The sequence below is a fragment of the Tetrahymena thermophila genome, assembly GCF_000189635.1.
Source record: "Tetrahymena thermophila SB210 genomic scaffold scf_8254010, whole genome shotgun sequence".
NCBI lineage: Eukaryota > Ciliophora > Oligohymenophorea > Hymenostomatida > Tetrahymenidae > Tetrahymena > Tetrahymena thermophila.
Genome location: NW_002476013.1, coordinates 19,123 through 35,604, shown reverse-complemented (window position 1 = coordinate 35,604; position 16,482 = coordinate 19,123). Strand labels below are relative to the sequence as shown.

The following is a 16,482-nucleotide window of genomic DNA, read 5'->3' as shown; positions in this document are numbered from 1 at the left end:
TTTTTTAATAAACTTAATATAAGAATATAATTTATTACAATATATATTTATCCACTTAATTAGAATTTACATTAGGCTTTTGATTGCTAGATCAGGTAGAGATTACCTTTTTAATTTATAAAAGTTATTGTTTATTTTTTATGTGTATTATTTCATTTTATTTTATGTAATCCAATTTACTCTATAAATATCTATAATCATTAAAGTATAATCATAAAATAATTTTTTTTAATGGTATTATGGTTGATTAATTGAATTTGATTGATTATGGGATTATTATTTAAATTGAAGTAAGTTCTTAATCTATAATTTTGTTCTATATAAGGTACTAGATAATTTAGTAATATTAAGATAGATCTTTCTAATTATTTGTGTTCTAAGCTTCATAATCACACACTAAATGAAAGTTTTTATTATTTAAGCTCAGATATCAAAGTTGTTTAAGAATTTCTAAGATTGTTTTTATTTTTTATTGAAGGACTGTTAGCAACATATGTTTCAGCGTCATCTAGTAGCTTTTGGGCAGCTTAAACATCTTGGTTTAGTGCGATCATGCACTTAGCCTTTATTACTGTTGCAAGGTGGTCTTCTTTGCAGACACTAAGAGATTTTTAAGCATACTCAAGGGCTTCTGCATATTTACCTAAAGTCTTATAGTTCATGGCTATGTTTCTAAGAGAAACATGACAGTTCTTGTCCAAACTATGAATTTTTTTGTATACTTCAATTGCTTAAAGAAGCTAATTTTCTTATTACATCACACTCGCTTACAAGAAGAGAGTATCTATATCATTTGGATCTAACTAAAGTAGCTATTAAAGATACTTTTTGAACTAATCTTGGTTGTAATCGTCATCTTTTAGCAAGACACAAAGACTATAATTGAGACGCTTAGTAGGTCCTATCTTTTTAATAGCTTCTTATAAGGTATGAATGGCTTCTTCGTTCATATCTTAATCAGAATAGTTTTAAGCTATCATTTGATAAATTTCATCATCTTTAGGAGCGAAAGCTAGCAACTTCTCTAGAATGAAAATAGCTTGTGCATTCTATTTTGCAGCAAAATGCTTAACAGCTATACCCTTAATATTTTTTATTCTTTCTCTGTCAGCTGGGGAGTCAACCATTTAATTTGTCTAAGAATAAATGTTTAATATTTATTTATGCTTATTAACCTTTGTTTAGCTATTTAATAATTAATTTTGGTTAACTATTGTATTTTAATTTATAATTTTTATAATGATTTGTATTAACTTATTTATGGGATAAATACTGCAGCTAATATTCAGAGTAATCTATCTAATTTATTATTTTAAATTCAATAAATCTATTTAGCCACTTAATCCTTTTATATGGAATTATAATAATTAATTATCATTTCTGATTAGCAAAAACTAACAAATTTAACTTTAATTTTTGGTCGGGAAAGCTCGCTAATCAATCCCCACATTAAATAAATTCAAGTAATCTCTACTAAGATTTATAATAAAAATTTTATATGTATTAACAAAATCCTTTATCATTCCTTCATTAACACACTTAAACTAAATAAATTATAAAAAATTATCTTTTTCAGAAAAATTTAAAAAGAATAATATTAATTCGAAAATTCTTTTTGAATAAAAATAAACTTTTTCCCACGTAAAATTTTACATAAACAGTAAAAAAAAAACTCTACCTTTTTCATAATTTAGAGTTTTTATTTAAATCAAAAAATCATCACTTAAACAAAATGTTTGTGAATAATTTTGGGTATTAGCTTAAGTAGACAGCAAAATAATTTATCTAATTAGCAAATAAATAATTATAAATATCCTTGTTACTAAAATATTTTTTATCAGGATTAATCAAATTAGGCTACTTAATTATTACTGACCAAGAATAAAATTTTTTACTTTCTATTTTAATTAGAAAAATTTAGTTTTCTTAATTTAATTGCCACTTTAGATTAATCAACCAGGAAAATTTAGTATTTCGTTAAAATATTTTTTATTAGAATTAATCAAGTAAAAAAATTCTTCTGATCAATATAAAAGATTATTCTTATTACTTACTCAGTAAAAACACTAGTATTTTATATTTTGATATTTCACAAATAAGATTTTTAAGCTTTAAACTTCAAAATTTTATTCAGATTATTTCTCTACAATGTAATTTAATTATTTTTCACCTCAATTTATAATTGAATGCCATAATTTATTGTAAATTAAATATCAGATTACTTATTCATTAAAAATATTAAGTTTTTTTACTTTCTGCTTCAAATTTTAAACAAAATTTTTAATTATGTAAATATTAATAACAAAAATTTCAAGCTTTTAAATAATAAATGATGTTTTATAAAAAAAATGGCTAATTAGGCAATAATATTAATTTTCTTAATTAAAATTTTAAATAAAATAAATATCTTTAAAATCTATTAACACTAAATTTTAAATGTTGACTAAAAAAATTATATTTTAATATAAAAACAAAAAAGTTAATTAAACTTTCTCAATATAAATAAAGTTTGAAAAAAATGGAATGCATAAACAAAGAATACTTATCAAGAGAACAATTATTGTGTAAATAATTTGATAGAAAACAACTTAAATAACTTTAATTTAAAATTAAAAATGACTTAAATACAATTAAGGATTTTTCATTTTTAATTTTAGAATATGGAGAATTTCAACATTAGATGAAGTACTCCAAAATTTACAAACTCAAGGATGTAAAAATTCTTTATTAATTGAATAAAATTTACTTCATTGATGATTTAAAATAGATTTAGAGCAATCATAATTTTATTAAAACTATTGTTATTGAGTAAGTTTTATATTTAATTTTAAAGTCTCATTTTAATACTATTTTTGATAAATAGCTCTCTTTACCAATTCGAAATACCTAAATTAGTTAATGATTTATCGCTTTGCAAAAATTTGATCATTCTTGAAATCGATTTGAGGTTTTTTTTAACATTTTTATGTTTTATTTAATCACAAATTTATTAGTAAAGGCTATATTCAACATAAAGGATTCGAATAGATTTGCCAATCGTTATCTAAATGTATAAAATTGAGTGTTCTTAATTTAAATTTAAGGTATTTTTAATTCAAACAAAAAATGATTTTAAACATTTTAATTTATTTATATATAGTCAAATCTAACTTTCTGAGATGTCTATGCTATGCTTAGGAAATTCATTGAAGAAATGCACTACCATTTTAGATTTAAGCCTAAACTTAATGTAGAAATTGGTTGTATTAAAATATTCAACTTTACATTTTGTAATTAATTATAGGTAGAATAGTGACCATAAACAAGGATTTAGTATGATAGCTGAAGGAATTATTGAGATGAAAGGTCTTTTCAAGTTAAAAATTGCCTATTAGTATGATCAATTTTTTAATTTAAATAGTTTTTTATTTATTTTAACTTTTTATATTATATAAATAAAGTGATATTAGTCCCCTTTTAGACAAAATTCATAACCTTTAAAATATTTAAATTTTAGATTTGGATATGCAGTAAATTATTCAATTTCAAAATTTATTTACTATTCAAAATTATATAAAAGCAAACTAAATGTTTCAAATTTAACTGCTAAGATAAGGAATTTAAAGATACTTTATTTTATTTCTATTCACCTATAACAAATGTAAATTTTTTATAAAAAATACTCTTTAAACCACAATTAATTTGTTTTATTGAAAAGGATGTATATTTATGAATAAGGAATTATAAATACACTCAACAGAAATCTAAGAAAATGTAAAAGATTAGTCAAATATCGTCTCTCTTGATTAAAATCAAAATATTTGTTTATCTGTACTATAATTTATCAATTAATAAATAATTATTGAATATGTTGATTTATCATCAAAAAAAGTAATTTTATAAGAAATTATTTTTTTACCAAAAATTAATTGTTTAATTATATTTACTTTAATATCTAAATAATTACTTTTATTATTAAAATTTGGAATTATTGATGAAAATTTGATAAAAATTTTTAGAAGCTTTTATAATCAGAAACCAGTAATATTTTAAAACCTACAAAACCCAGTTAGTTGTATTATTATTACTTTCATTTAGTTATTAAATTTTAACTGTTTTTAACAACTACTTCAATTTTTTACTTATATTAATATTAGTGCTATTATTTTTATTATTACTAGCAAATTAATATAATAATTTTTTCTTAGTATCTTTTACTTTTAATTTAATCTCTGAGTTCACTTTAAATATTTTATTTCTATCAATTAAAATATCCATTCCAAGAAAAGAACAAATATAATTTAACTAATAATTAATGGGCTAACTTTATATTGTTAAAAAAAAATTATTACTTGTAGACCTCAAATACATATGAAATAGAAATAAATAATTAAATATTTTTAAATGTATAAAAAAAAAGTAAGCAACTTTAATTATAATTTAATATTGTAACTCAAAATATAGAAAAATATTAATCATATTGTATAAATATTAAATGGTTTGAAAGTTTTTCATAAAATATCTAAGATTTAACTAAATTCAACAAAAATAAATAAATAATCTTGATGCCGAATTAGATACTTTACATGACTAATTAAAATAGTAAATTTACGTTTTTTAAAATTTATTAAAAAAATATAAAAAGAAATTTAGGCAGTGTATTTATTATTGCTCTAATAAAAGTAAAGCTAGTTCTGTAATTAAAATATACTTATAGGATTAATATAAATAAATATTTTTCGTTTTTGTTTTTATCATTAATTTAATGTTTCTTAATTTTCCTATTAGTACTTATTATTATTCTTAGTACTACTCATTAATAACTTTTTAAGAATACTCTAGAAATAAACATATTCAAAAGAAAATTTAATTGAGTAAAATAATATTTCTACAATAATTATCAATAAAATTTAACTAACTAATATATAATATAAAATACAAAAATAATTAATAATTAAAATACAATAAATAAATAAATTTTTCTTTTATAAATATAATTTTTTTCAAAGAATAATGTTCATTTTTTTTAGTAATATTTTAGGTTTTTATTAATCAGAACCAAATGATCATACTTACTCCTACTATTGATACTATAGAACCAATAATATATTTAGCTTTCATTTATTCGCCTCTGAGCCAGCTTATAACTAACCCAAAAAGTGGTGAAGTAGCAATAATTGTTTAGGCTATCTCAGGTCTCGTATAAAGTAGAGAGGTTTACTAGCACCAGATGCCGAAGAAAGGTCCAACTGCTATTCCACTTAAAAAGAAATAGGACTTTTATTTATTTTCACAAGGCCAGTAGAACTTTTCTCTTTGAAAAAGCATTATAATAATGACAGAAAGCAATCCTGCTATCATTCTTACTAATGAGCTCTGTAGAGAAGTAAATTAACCAGATCCCGCAGCACTATGAGAAAATACCATACCTAAAGATTAGCAAAATGTGAATGCTAATCCATTAATTAAGCCCCAAAATTATTCTTTAGTGCAATAATTAATAGATTTTTCAGATTTAGTTATCAGTAATGGCTTTTGCATTGGAGAGACATTGTGAAAATCAGAACCCTCATTTGATTAATTAGAGAGTTGAGTTGCCTATTCAATATCATTTTAGTATGTTTCAACAACAAGAACATCCTATTTGTTTGATTCATCGTCATTTCCTTTGTTTACTACCATGTAAACTCCATAGCCAGTCACGAATATTCCTATCCACCCAATTAAACTAAGAGTGGATCCATAATAAAAGTAAGATATCAAGCCAGTAAATGGAGGGGCAAGTGTTTCAAGCAAGATAGTTTATCTTGGACCTAAGAGGTTAAGAGCCTTAAAATAGAAAGAATCACCTATACCAATACCGAAAATACCAGATAGTATCAATAGAAGGTAATTTCTCAAGGTATCTTAAGGAAATATTTAATCAGCAAAGAAAGTAAGAAGCAAAAACATAACAGAACCTGAAATCAAACCTTTCATACAATTAAGTAAGAAAGGAGAGCATTTTTAAAGAGAAGAAAGTGAATATAAATTAGATGAAGATGCATAGCTTATTGCTGCAAGAGTTGCAGCCATTTCACCTAGGCAAGACATTATTTAAGGAAAATTTTATTTTTATTATTTTAAGATGAATTAAATAATTATAATGAAAACTTAAATATTAGGTGCAATATTTATACATATAACTCTAATCACTTTAATATTATTAGTACTACATACTGATACAAAAATACGTATCATTACCAATTTACCTATGATTTCTGGTGGGTAAGATGCTTTCTTTCGATTACAACTTACTCTCTAAAATTTTTTGAAAATTTTTTTTTTCTTCAGAATTCTTGAATTCAAGAAATTAAGCTAATTTTGAATTTTATATAATTGTAAATAGATAAACAAACAGTTTAAAAAACAAATAAAAAATGAGTAAAAATCTTAAAAGACAAAATTATTTTAAATAAAAATGAGTTTTTGATAATTTTAGATGGAAAATATCATTTAAGTGTAGTATCACTTTATAATGATAAAATTTACTTTTTTCTTTCAAAAAAAGAAAAATTTGATATCTTTTTGGAAAAAATTAATTTGAAAAAAAACCTTAACAAAAATTTTGAGTATATATACATATCTTCTTTAGATGAAGTATCAAATTATTGTAAAAGAGACAAATTTATTAAATCAAATCTATTTATTTTTTCTCAAATATTTTTACATGCAAAAATAAAATTTTTTAGAAATTAAATCCTACTTTAGACACATAATAATGTTATTTAATATTTACCTATTTACCGTTTTTTTACTGTATTTTAAAAATTTTATTCAACTCTTTTCTTACAGCTTAACTATCAAAAAATAATGATTGATTTAGATAAATCTCTACTTCTGTGAATTATTAAATTAAAAAAAATATTACAATACAGTATTACATATAATATCAATCAAGGGTAAAACAAGTTTTGATCTAACATATAAATTTCAGGAAAATAAATATTTTTGGAATGACTTCTCATAAAATATTTTTATTTATGATATTACTATAGCATGATTATACTCTTTCTTATTTTTTATCACTATACTTGTTAAAGCCGTCTTATTTCTAGGTTAAATAATATTAAGATTTAACTTAGGAAAACAAAAAAACCTTACAAATGTAAATAACTAATTGATATACCAGATTTTTCTTTTGATTTCTCTTTGATTGAGTTAAGTCAATAATACGTAAGTTATTGCATTTTTTTAAAAAAAGTATATAAATAATAGCAAATATTAAATTAAAAACGTTAATAATACGCAGTACAAAAATATTTACTTCTATTATTCGACAATTTTAAAAATATAAATGTACTTAACTTTTTATGGATCAAATAAAGTCAGTATTAATTTTTTGATCTTTCAAATACTATGATCAAATATATTGAAAAAATTATTAAAGAAGTTATCATAAATAATCTTTTAAAGCTTTTAAGAAATGAATTTTTTATACCAAAAAGTATCTTAAGTACTTTCTTTCCTACCTTTTCATGATGATAGGTATTTCAAGTTAGTAAGGACAATTAAATCTGAAAATTTTTTATTTTTTTACTTTTACAAAGGAATTTAAATAACAATTTATTTTGATATAAATCGATTAACAAAATCTAAGGAAAATATTTTAGGCATAAACAATAAATAAAAATCATATTAATTATTAGATCACATAATTTTAAGTTTCATTAAAAAGTCCATTAAATAACTCTCAATATTAGTTTCTGAAAACTGAAGGATATTCTGCCTTAATCATTTCAATTTTTGATTGAATAGAAAAAAAAATTTTAAAGTTGCAATAATTAAAATTATGTGAATATTATATTTAATAAATAAAATAAATACTTGAGAAGAATTTATTATAGAACCTCAAAAAGCTCAGCAAAAAAGATTTATAAATTAAAAAAACAGAAATTAATTAAAAAAAAAGATATCTAAAAAGGTTAAGTTTTAAATAATATTAAATTATTTTTTTATTTTACTCATATTTTTTATTTTTTATTTTTAAACAATATAAATTTCAATAACATTAATTTTATATTTATACTAATTTATTTAATGTATAAAAATTGAATTACCTTTTATTTTGATTTATTCATTATAAATCTGCAAAAATGTTAAGTAAAATTAATATTAATTAATTTTTTTTATAATTTATCTTACATAACTAACTCCAAATAAAATATGTTAAAACGGACTTGACTTTCAATTTAAATAATAAATAAAATATTTTAAACTAATTTATTAAAGATTTTTAATTTAATAAATTTACTATCTTAAGAAAGATAAAAGCAAAATATTTTAATACAAGACATATTTTTTATTTCAATAAAATAAGTATTAAATTAAAATGGTACAAAAACTATAAATATTTTATTATTTGTAAAACAGAAGAGTATTTACCAATATCTGGTTGGAATAAATTTATCTTATTAAGCTCTTTTTTACTGTAAATCCTCATATTTTTATCACACCTTGAATGCTATTAAAAACTTAAAGATTCAAATTAAGTGAGTATTAAATATTTCCTGTTTAATGAATATTTATTAGATCATTATCAGGATACACAGTATATTTAAAATATTTTTAATTTATCTTAAAGGCAGATTAAAAGTAATCAGAGAAAATAAAAAAACATAAATAAATATTTTAAATTTCAAATGGAAAATAAGTAACTTTATTTAAATTTTATATTAATTAGTGTAACTATAATTTCTTAACCAATAAAATAGAGCTGAAAATAAAATCTTCTAGTAAATTTAATTTTTTAAAAATATTATTTGAAACTAATTGAGTTTAAAATATAAATGATTATCAATTTTTCAAAATATAAAAATATAAAAATATAAATATTACACATTACAATGTATTTAATTTGAATATATTATCAAGTATTATTTTTAATGAATTTCTATTTTAATTGTAGATTTTCTTGAAAAATAGTTATTTATTTTTGTTGATTATTAATTTAGTTTTATTATTACTAGAAATTATATAGAATGTTTTAGATTATTTTTTGAATGAATAGCCGAGCGTTTATTAAACAAGTCAGCCCCAAATAATTATGCAAACACCTAAAATCGCAATTATTGAACCAACAAAGTACTTTGCTTTCATTTATTCTCCTTTATACCAACTTATGGCTAGACCAAACAAAGGAGTAGTTGCCAATATGGTTTATGAAATTTCTGGTCTTGTATATAAAAGTGAAGTTTACTAACACCATATACCCAAAATAGGACCAAGTAAAGTACCTAATAAAAATATCTTATTTTTTTCCTTAGTATCAAATGGCCATTTATAGCTTTCATCTTTTTTAAAGAAGATGATAATAATGCAGCAAACTAAACCTGCTATAATTCTTAATAGAGAGCTCTGTAATGAACTAAGCTTTCCTGATTAGGCAGCATCATGAGAAAGGACCATACCTAAAGCTTAACAAAATGTAAAAGCAATTCCACAAGCTATTCCAAATAATTATTCTTTAAATTCAATTTATTGTTCACTCTATTTTTAATTTTATTTGTTAAAAGCATGATGCTTATCCTCTGTAGGAGTATTTTCAAGTGTATTCTACGACTACAACTCTACTTATAACTCTAAGTCTGCTTCTGTTTAAGGTTCTTTTTATTATTATTCATTCACAACCATGTTTACACCATAAGCTACTACAAATATACCAACCCAACCAAAAAATGAGAGGCTTTTTCCATAATAAAAGAAGGAAATCAATCCAGTAAAAGGAGGAGCCATAGTTTCTAGTAATATAGTCTTTCTAGCTCCTAAAATACTTAATGCCTTGAAATAAAAACAATCACCTATACCTATTCCCAAAAAACCAGAAACAGCAAGCAAAGAGTAATTACGATATGAATCATCAGGTAGTATAGAATCAGCAGTGAGCAAAAGCATAAAATACATAATAACTATGGATGTTATAGCCCTTAAATAGTTGAGCTATATAGGAGTGCATGTTTTGACTACTTAAGAATAAATATTAGAAGAGGTTGCATAACTAAATGCTGCAAATAATGCTGCTATTGCTCCTTCTATCATGATATTGTATAATATATTTTTTTTTACCTACTATTTACCAAAAATTTAAATCAATTAAATTAAATAATATTTATTGGCAGATATTTTTTGATTTTAGTAGCGATTAAACCTTCAATTCAGCAAAATTTGCAATCAAAAATGAAATTTCGTCGATTAGTCCTAATTTTTATTATATTTTTTTATAAATTATCCATTATTGTTATTTTTGTATCAAAATAATTCACATACTAATTAATTCTTAAGTAGCTATTAAAACAAGTTATCCAAAATATTCTTTTATTACTTTGATATCTTTTTTTTTTTCAATCTTCCTATTTCATATTTTTTTAAACTTTTTATACTTAAACACAATTATAATTCATTTATTTTTGTTAATAAAAAATCTTAATATATCTATCCAATAGTTTCAATATTCGGTACACTTTTTTTTAATGTTCGAAAAGTTAATGAATATACTAGAAATAATGAGTAATAATATACACAAAATCCTCCTTTTTATATTTTTTCGTTTTATAGATTTTGACCTTAAACTACTCATAATATTTTATTTATTGTGAGAAATTTATTTTTATATCTTAATTATTGAGGATATATAGTATTTATAAATCAAAAATAATAAAAGATAAATAAATTAAAATATCTTCCAAATGTTTTGTTAAAATAAATATAATTGGCTTCGGCCTGAAAATGTTTATTTCTAATTTTGGAAACTAAAAATAATTCAAAAGGACCATATACTATTTTATGATATTAAATATTAAAGGAAAATAATGAAGAAAGAAGAGAATAAATATATTGTAGGATATATATAAAAGATTAAATTAAATACTAACAAAAATAATATTTTTACTGAGAAAAAATTTAATTAATTTGAAAATAAATAAGTTTGTTTTTAAATAAAATAACATATCTATTTAATTAATCTATTTTAATTTTAAATTATTATAATTTAATATTGTTTACTTTCTAATATATATTTATAATATTAAATTAAAATTAGCTAAGATTCTTTAATAAATTTGTCAAATTTATTCTTTATGATTTTATTTTGTTTTAATATTAGCTAAAAAAAGTTGCTAAAATATTAAGTTTAATAATTATTTTTCAAAAAACTATTGAAAGAATCTATTTATTATCATAAATGATATATTTTTCAATTTTATTTGATATATTTTACACAATAAATGATAATAGGAATAAAAATTTATCTTTTCTTTACTTTTTTTGTTGATGTATATTTATTAAATTAAATTAAGTGCTTTTTATGGCTTTTTAAAATAATTTTATCTTATTTTTAAAAATTTTCTAATTTAAAATAAAAAATTTATTAAATTTTAACTTGTTTTACAAAATTTTAAGGTAGATTAAATATGTAAGTGAGTAGGTAAGTTATCAATTAAAAATTTAATACGAATGTAAAAATAATATAGATCACAATTCTAAATTCTCAATTTATTTCATTAAATCATCATCACCTTCATTATGATTATCTTTATCTTTAGATTTATTTACTACAAATTAACTCTATTCTTTAAAACCATCCATCTAATATAAAGGTGTTTAAGGAGAACCTTTTGTTTAGGCAGATAAAAATATACTAGGTCTAGGTAAAACTTTAGAAAAAGGAGAGCCGTTAGGATCTTTATAAAGATCTTCTTGGGAATCTTATTAAGATCCTTCAATTTACTAAGAATTTTTCCTTCTTTATTTTTATCCCTTTTTAGAATATTCATGCCTAGAATGAGATTCTTCTCTAACTTTTTTGACCTCAGCTTGATTTTCTTCTACCCTTAGAACAAAGTGTCTAATAATACATTAAGATTGTGTATAGATTCTGATAAGAATATCCTCAACATTCTACAATTCTGGTACTCCTTTCATGAGAATTAACCCTTACTGCATATCTAAAGTAAGCCAACTTGGTAACTGCATGTTACCTTTAGGACCATAAGGTTTATAGTCTAATCCTAAAAGCTTTTATAGCCACTTCAAACTTTCTCCTGGTGCATATCTGAGTGCAACTAAACTTGAAATTTAATAGGGTTCAAGATGAACTGATTCTCCATAGCTAGGGAATATCGAGCTAGATGCTTTATTTGTAACTCCAAAAGCTTTTCCCCTCATAGCTTCCTCTATAAGATATAAATTTACTCCTTAGCTTGAAACTGAATTGTAGATACTTTACCTTTCTATATCTCCAATATTTTCTTAGTCTAAGATTGATATTTTTTCTTGATCAATCAAACGTAGCTTTATGAATGGTTCTAAAAATTGATTGATTTTGAGTGATAAAAATGGGAATGTATAAATACGACCTTACTTATCTAAGTCTTCATTAGATTCTATTGATAGGTAGTATTTGTACCAGTCGCTTTCTGATAACTAAGGATTAAGTAGAAGCGAGTATTTTTTGATATACTTGTAAATTTGATAACTTTTTTAATCCATTTTGATTAAGGACTTGACTAATTGGTATTTAATACAAATACCCATTGTACTATATTCATCTTCAAAATCTTCTTTTAAGGTTTTAGTGGATGTCTAAACACTATTTAGAATGAACTAAATATCGTAAGTGGTGAGATCCTATTTAAGTGCTTCAAAATTAAAATCTCCATTTTATTTCAGGTAAAAAACCTCTATCTTAGTTTTTTTACTAGAATTTTTAAGGGAAGGCAGTTTTTTTCTCATAAATTAACTCAAAGAATAAATATCATTAACACTGCCATCAAAAATAACTTAACTTTATTGTGAGACTAATTTTCTAAGATTTTATCCCTAAACTTAGTTTAATTGTTAAGAACCACTATCGACTTTGTTTAGAACAATATCGTTATATGTTATTTTTTTATGTTCCAGTATCTTTAGTAAGCTCTTGATTATTTGACGAGCAGCTTTCTGTTCATTGAAGATAAGTGGTATTTTAAGGTAAAATTACTCGTTTGGTTAACATAATATTGTACTGTATCTAGTTTTCTTGTGGTAAAGGATGTTGTAGAATACATTTCTAAATTTATAGGCACCTAATGCTCCAGTCAAAGGACCAAGAATAGTGGCTATCCATTATATTACAAATAGAACAGGAAGCTGATTTACATGCACTGTGAAAGTATCTGAAATTTTAGTAAATCCATCGCTTGCAGTAACTTAAACAGTATAACTTTTCTAAAAAGCAGTTTAAGGGGGATTACCATAAAAGTTTTATCCATCAGAATTGTATTAAAGCCAGTCTGTGTTATCAAAAGGCTAAAATTTGTTGTTTTTACTGATTAGGACTTTATAGGTAATAGTTGTATTAAAGTCAGGAACTATAAACGACTAAGGATCTATGGTGAAACCAAATTATGTTAAGATAAAGATATTATCACTGAATTAGCTTTGTAGAGTTTTTTTGGGGTTAACTTCAATATTTTACTTTTACACTAAGAATGGGAATTATGAAACAGGTAGATTTTTTACGACAGGATAATTCATAGAGTCAGATACGGTTACTGTTGCTATTATTTAAGAGTATTTCAAAGGTGGTACTGGGAAAATAATAATTTTTTTTCTCAAAAATGAATTAACATTTGCTAATAACCCTGTTATGCTTAATATGTTTGCTTCTTGGTTAACCTAAATATTCACTGAAGGTTAGTTTACATAGATGAATCTACCAGAAAATTTCGGTATTTCTATAATTATATTAACTATTTGAGCTTGAGTTGAGATGTAATCTTAGGTAGAATTATCTAAAATAAGGTCTAATGAAGGATAAATTCTCATATAGATTGGAGTAAACTGAATAGAATTCAAAAGTGCGAACTTCACTAAGCCACTAACGCAGGTATTATAAGTTTTTTAAGCACCACTAGTGTTAGGAAAAAGGGTAGTATCTGAAAATGTAATTTGTTCATAGTCGTCATAGTGTAAATCTGGAGAAACTAGATTATTTTCATCGATAGTACCAGCTGATTAAAGCTAATTAAAAATAGAAGTTGCTTGAGCAGAATTAGTTTAGCAACTGCCTACAGTGAATGTAAAATCGCTACTACTAAGAGGATTTAGAGAGGTTAATACAATAGTATTTAATAAAGGCTGGTCAAGGTTTGTTGGATCTACTGCTTCTTTCAATATTTATATTTGCAATGATACTTCAACTGGATTATATGATATCCAGTATGGTAAAGGATATGCTACTTATTTTTGGTAGAGTTATACTCTACTTACAACTAAATCTAATGGTTGATACAGATAACATAAATTGATCTTTATAGTTTAGCCTACAGAAAATTAAAAATTATCAGGGTCATTGATAATTGTAAAAAGCATATCTCCTTATGGACTATATCCTAAAATCTAAATATAATCTGTGTGAAGATAAGCAGTGACACTCATAGGTAATTACCTCATCATGACATTATTGTTTATAAATAATCTTGTGAAATCATCAGTTGCACAAGTGAAAAGTCCATTTTGACCTCCATATTAAAAGCTTGAGACTATGAAGGGGTTTTTATTGTCATATATATCCACTAAATAAATCATGCCCTATTGTAAGGTTGAAATGATTACAGTTTTTTCACCTTTTAAGTAGGTCACATCGTTTGTCCATCCATCGACAACAACTTAAGAAAATGCTACTAACTCTGGTAATTTAGTTTGATCCATTATATAAAGACCACCAAGTCCATCTACTAAGTAATATTGGTATGCAAAAGCAACAGACATGTAAACCTATTCAGCACCATTAGAATTAACGTAGTTTACCAATTAGATGTTATTAAAGTCCTAAATATCAAGTACAAAATATCCATATCCTCTACATGCACCAACAAAATGTTTTTCACTCCTAGATATCATAACACCAGTAGTAAAGCCTTTCATAGAAGGTAAAAAATTCCAAATTGCTAGCACAAAGTAGCTTCCTAAGACTGAAGTGTCTACAAAAACTATAGTCCTATCCATCGAAAAACCTAATAGAGTATCAGCATTGTTGCTATCAACATCTTTGATGTAACCAGGGAAAGGTTATCCTAAAGGAACCTTCTATATGATTTAGAGATTTGTATAATCAGATGCATCAATAACAGCTAAGAAGTTAATTCCATCGTTCATTGAAACTAATAGGGTTTTGTGCGAATCTTTAAAGTAAAATGAATCAATAGGAGCGCTTTGGCCAGGTGGTTTATATTGTTGCTTTAAAATATTAAATTAGGTTGGATCACTAACATCTAATACCCACAGACCATCAGTATTAAATCCGCCAATGTAGGCTTATCTAGTTGGGTCATAATCACATCTCCAATAAAATTTCGTGTTAGATTTATCAAAACCTCTTGTTTGAAGAGTATTATACAGACTAACATATTTTTACCCGATTATTGGAACAGTTTTTCTGAAAATCATTAGAGAGACAGCATTAGAAAAATAGAGGTAATTACCAGTGGGTGATAGTGCGATTGCGTTTCCATGGAATGGGAAATATGACCATTAATAAACACTTGGGGCTTGTTTATTTGTTATATCTATAGTATAAATACCTATAGATCTAACTCCTAAGAAAAGAAAGTTTCCATCATTACTTAAACAAAAAGAATAAGGAGAAGGAATAGTAACTCTAGATGGCCACCACTAGTTTAAGAAGTAATTTACAGTCAAAGGATAACTGCTAGGATTAGCGGAAGTAATCTATGTAAAATCTCCAATGCTTAAACCATTTCTTTAGTCTAAATTTATTATGTACTTTGAGTCTGGAGTTAGTATTACGTTATGAGAATATCCTTGCGTAAGCCCTGGAAATGAGGCAGCTAGAGTACCAGTTACTGAGCCTGGAGATTTATTTAAGGCAAATATAGCTAATCCATAGCTATCTTGGCATAAAAGTATAAAGTTTTCATCTGGAGTAACCAACCCTGTATATATTTAACTTTTCTACCAAGTAATACTTCCAACGTATTAAGGCGATGTTTTGGTAGAAATATCTAGTATTCTCACATTTCCGTTAATCTAAAAGATGTACAAATTTTATTCATCTGGGCTCATTTTTACATCAACAATGAAAACTCTACTAGTATCTTAGGCTACTTAAACAAAGTTTTTTCTGTCGGAAAAATCGAATACAGTTAGATAACCATTGTTACTCATAAAAAGGTAATTAGAATCTTTGGTTTAAGTAAACCCCATGATGTTGTCAGTCGTAGCAAAACTAGCAATAACTTAAAATTGTTATTAGGGATCTACCACCATTATACCTGCATCACCTTATGAGACAAATATAAGTCCAGTTTTAGTACTCACTTTGATTTTCGAAAATTAGCTTTGCTGATCTTTCGCATTAATAATATAACTATACTAAGGCGAGAAGAGCCAGTTTTATGGCTATTAGCAATAGATTAAGCTAACAGACAATAAAATTAAGAATTAATAAAATTTGCTTTTAATCAT

At 23.8% G+C, this 16,482-nt stretch overlaps 5 protein-coding genes across 5 annotated transcripts; 1 reads left to right on the top strand and 4 right to left on the bottom strand. All coding sequences in view use genetic code 6, as the record gives it.

Annotated features, from left to right (window-relative positions):
• Positions 1–389: 389 nt before the first annotated feature.
• Positions 390–1,127, bottom strand: TTHERM_00325640 (tetratricopeptide repeat protein; the record flags this gene model as incomplete). The annotated part of the gene is made up of 1 exon (XM_001026426.1): positions 390–1,127. One exon carries the CDS (start codon positions 1,125–1,127, stop codon positions 390–392), a length of 738 nt encoding a protein of 245 aa, XP_001026426.1.
• A 1,391-nt stretch (positions 1,128–2,518) lies between these two features.
• TTHERM_000325631 (kinase domain protein, putative) lies at positions 2,519–3,785 on the top strand (the record flags this gene model as incomplete). Its single annotated transcript, XM_012800677.1, has 10 exons — positions 2,519–2,564; positions 2,658–2,713; positions 2,768–2,808; positions 2,864–2,947; positions 2,994–3,083; positions 3,140–3,229; positions 3,284–3,373; positions 3,441–3,509; positions 3,560–3,640; positions 3,698–3,785. The coding sequence occupies 10 exons, from the start codon at positions 2,519–2,521 to the stop codon at positions 3,783–3,785; spliced, it is 735 nt and encodes a 244-aa protein (XP_012656131.1).
• Positions 3,786–5,031: 1,246 nt separating this feature from the next.
• Positions 5,032–6,072, bottom strand: TTHERM_00325630 (integral membrane protein DUF6 containing protein; the record flags this gene model as incomplete). Its single annotated transcript, XM_001026425.1, has 1 exon — positions 5,032–6,072. The coding sequence occupies one exon, from the start codon at positions 6,070–6,072 to the stop codon at positions 5,032–5,034; it is 1,041 nt and encodes a 346-aa protein (XP_001026425.1).
• A 2,976-nt stretch (positions 6,073–9,048) lies between these two features.
• On the bottom strand, positions 9,049–10,056 carry TTHERM_00325620 (integral membrane protein DUF6 containing protein; the record flags this gene model as incomplete). The annotated part of the gene is made up of 1 exon (XM_001026424.3): positions 9,049–10,056. One exon carries the CDS (start codon positions 10,054–10,056, stop codon positions 9,049–9,051), a length of 1,008 nt encoding a protein of 335 aa, XP_001026424.1.
• Positions 10,057–11,487: 1,431 nt separating this feature from the next.
• On the bottom strand, positions 11,488–16,482 carry TTHERM_00325610 (kinase domain protein; the record flags this gene model as incomplete). The annotated part of the gene is made up of 1 exon (XM_001026423.1): positions 11,488–16,482. The coding sequence occupies one exon, from the start codon at positions 16,480–16,482 to the stop codon at positions 11,488–11,490; it is 4,995 nt and encodes a 1,664-aa protein (XP_001026423.1).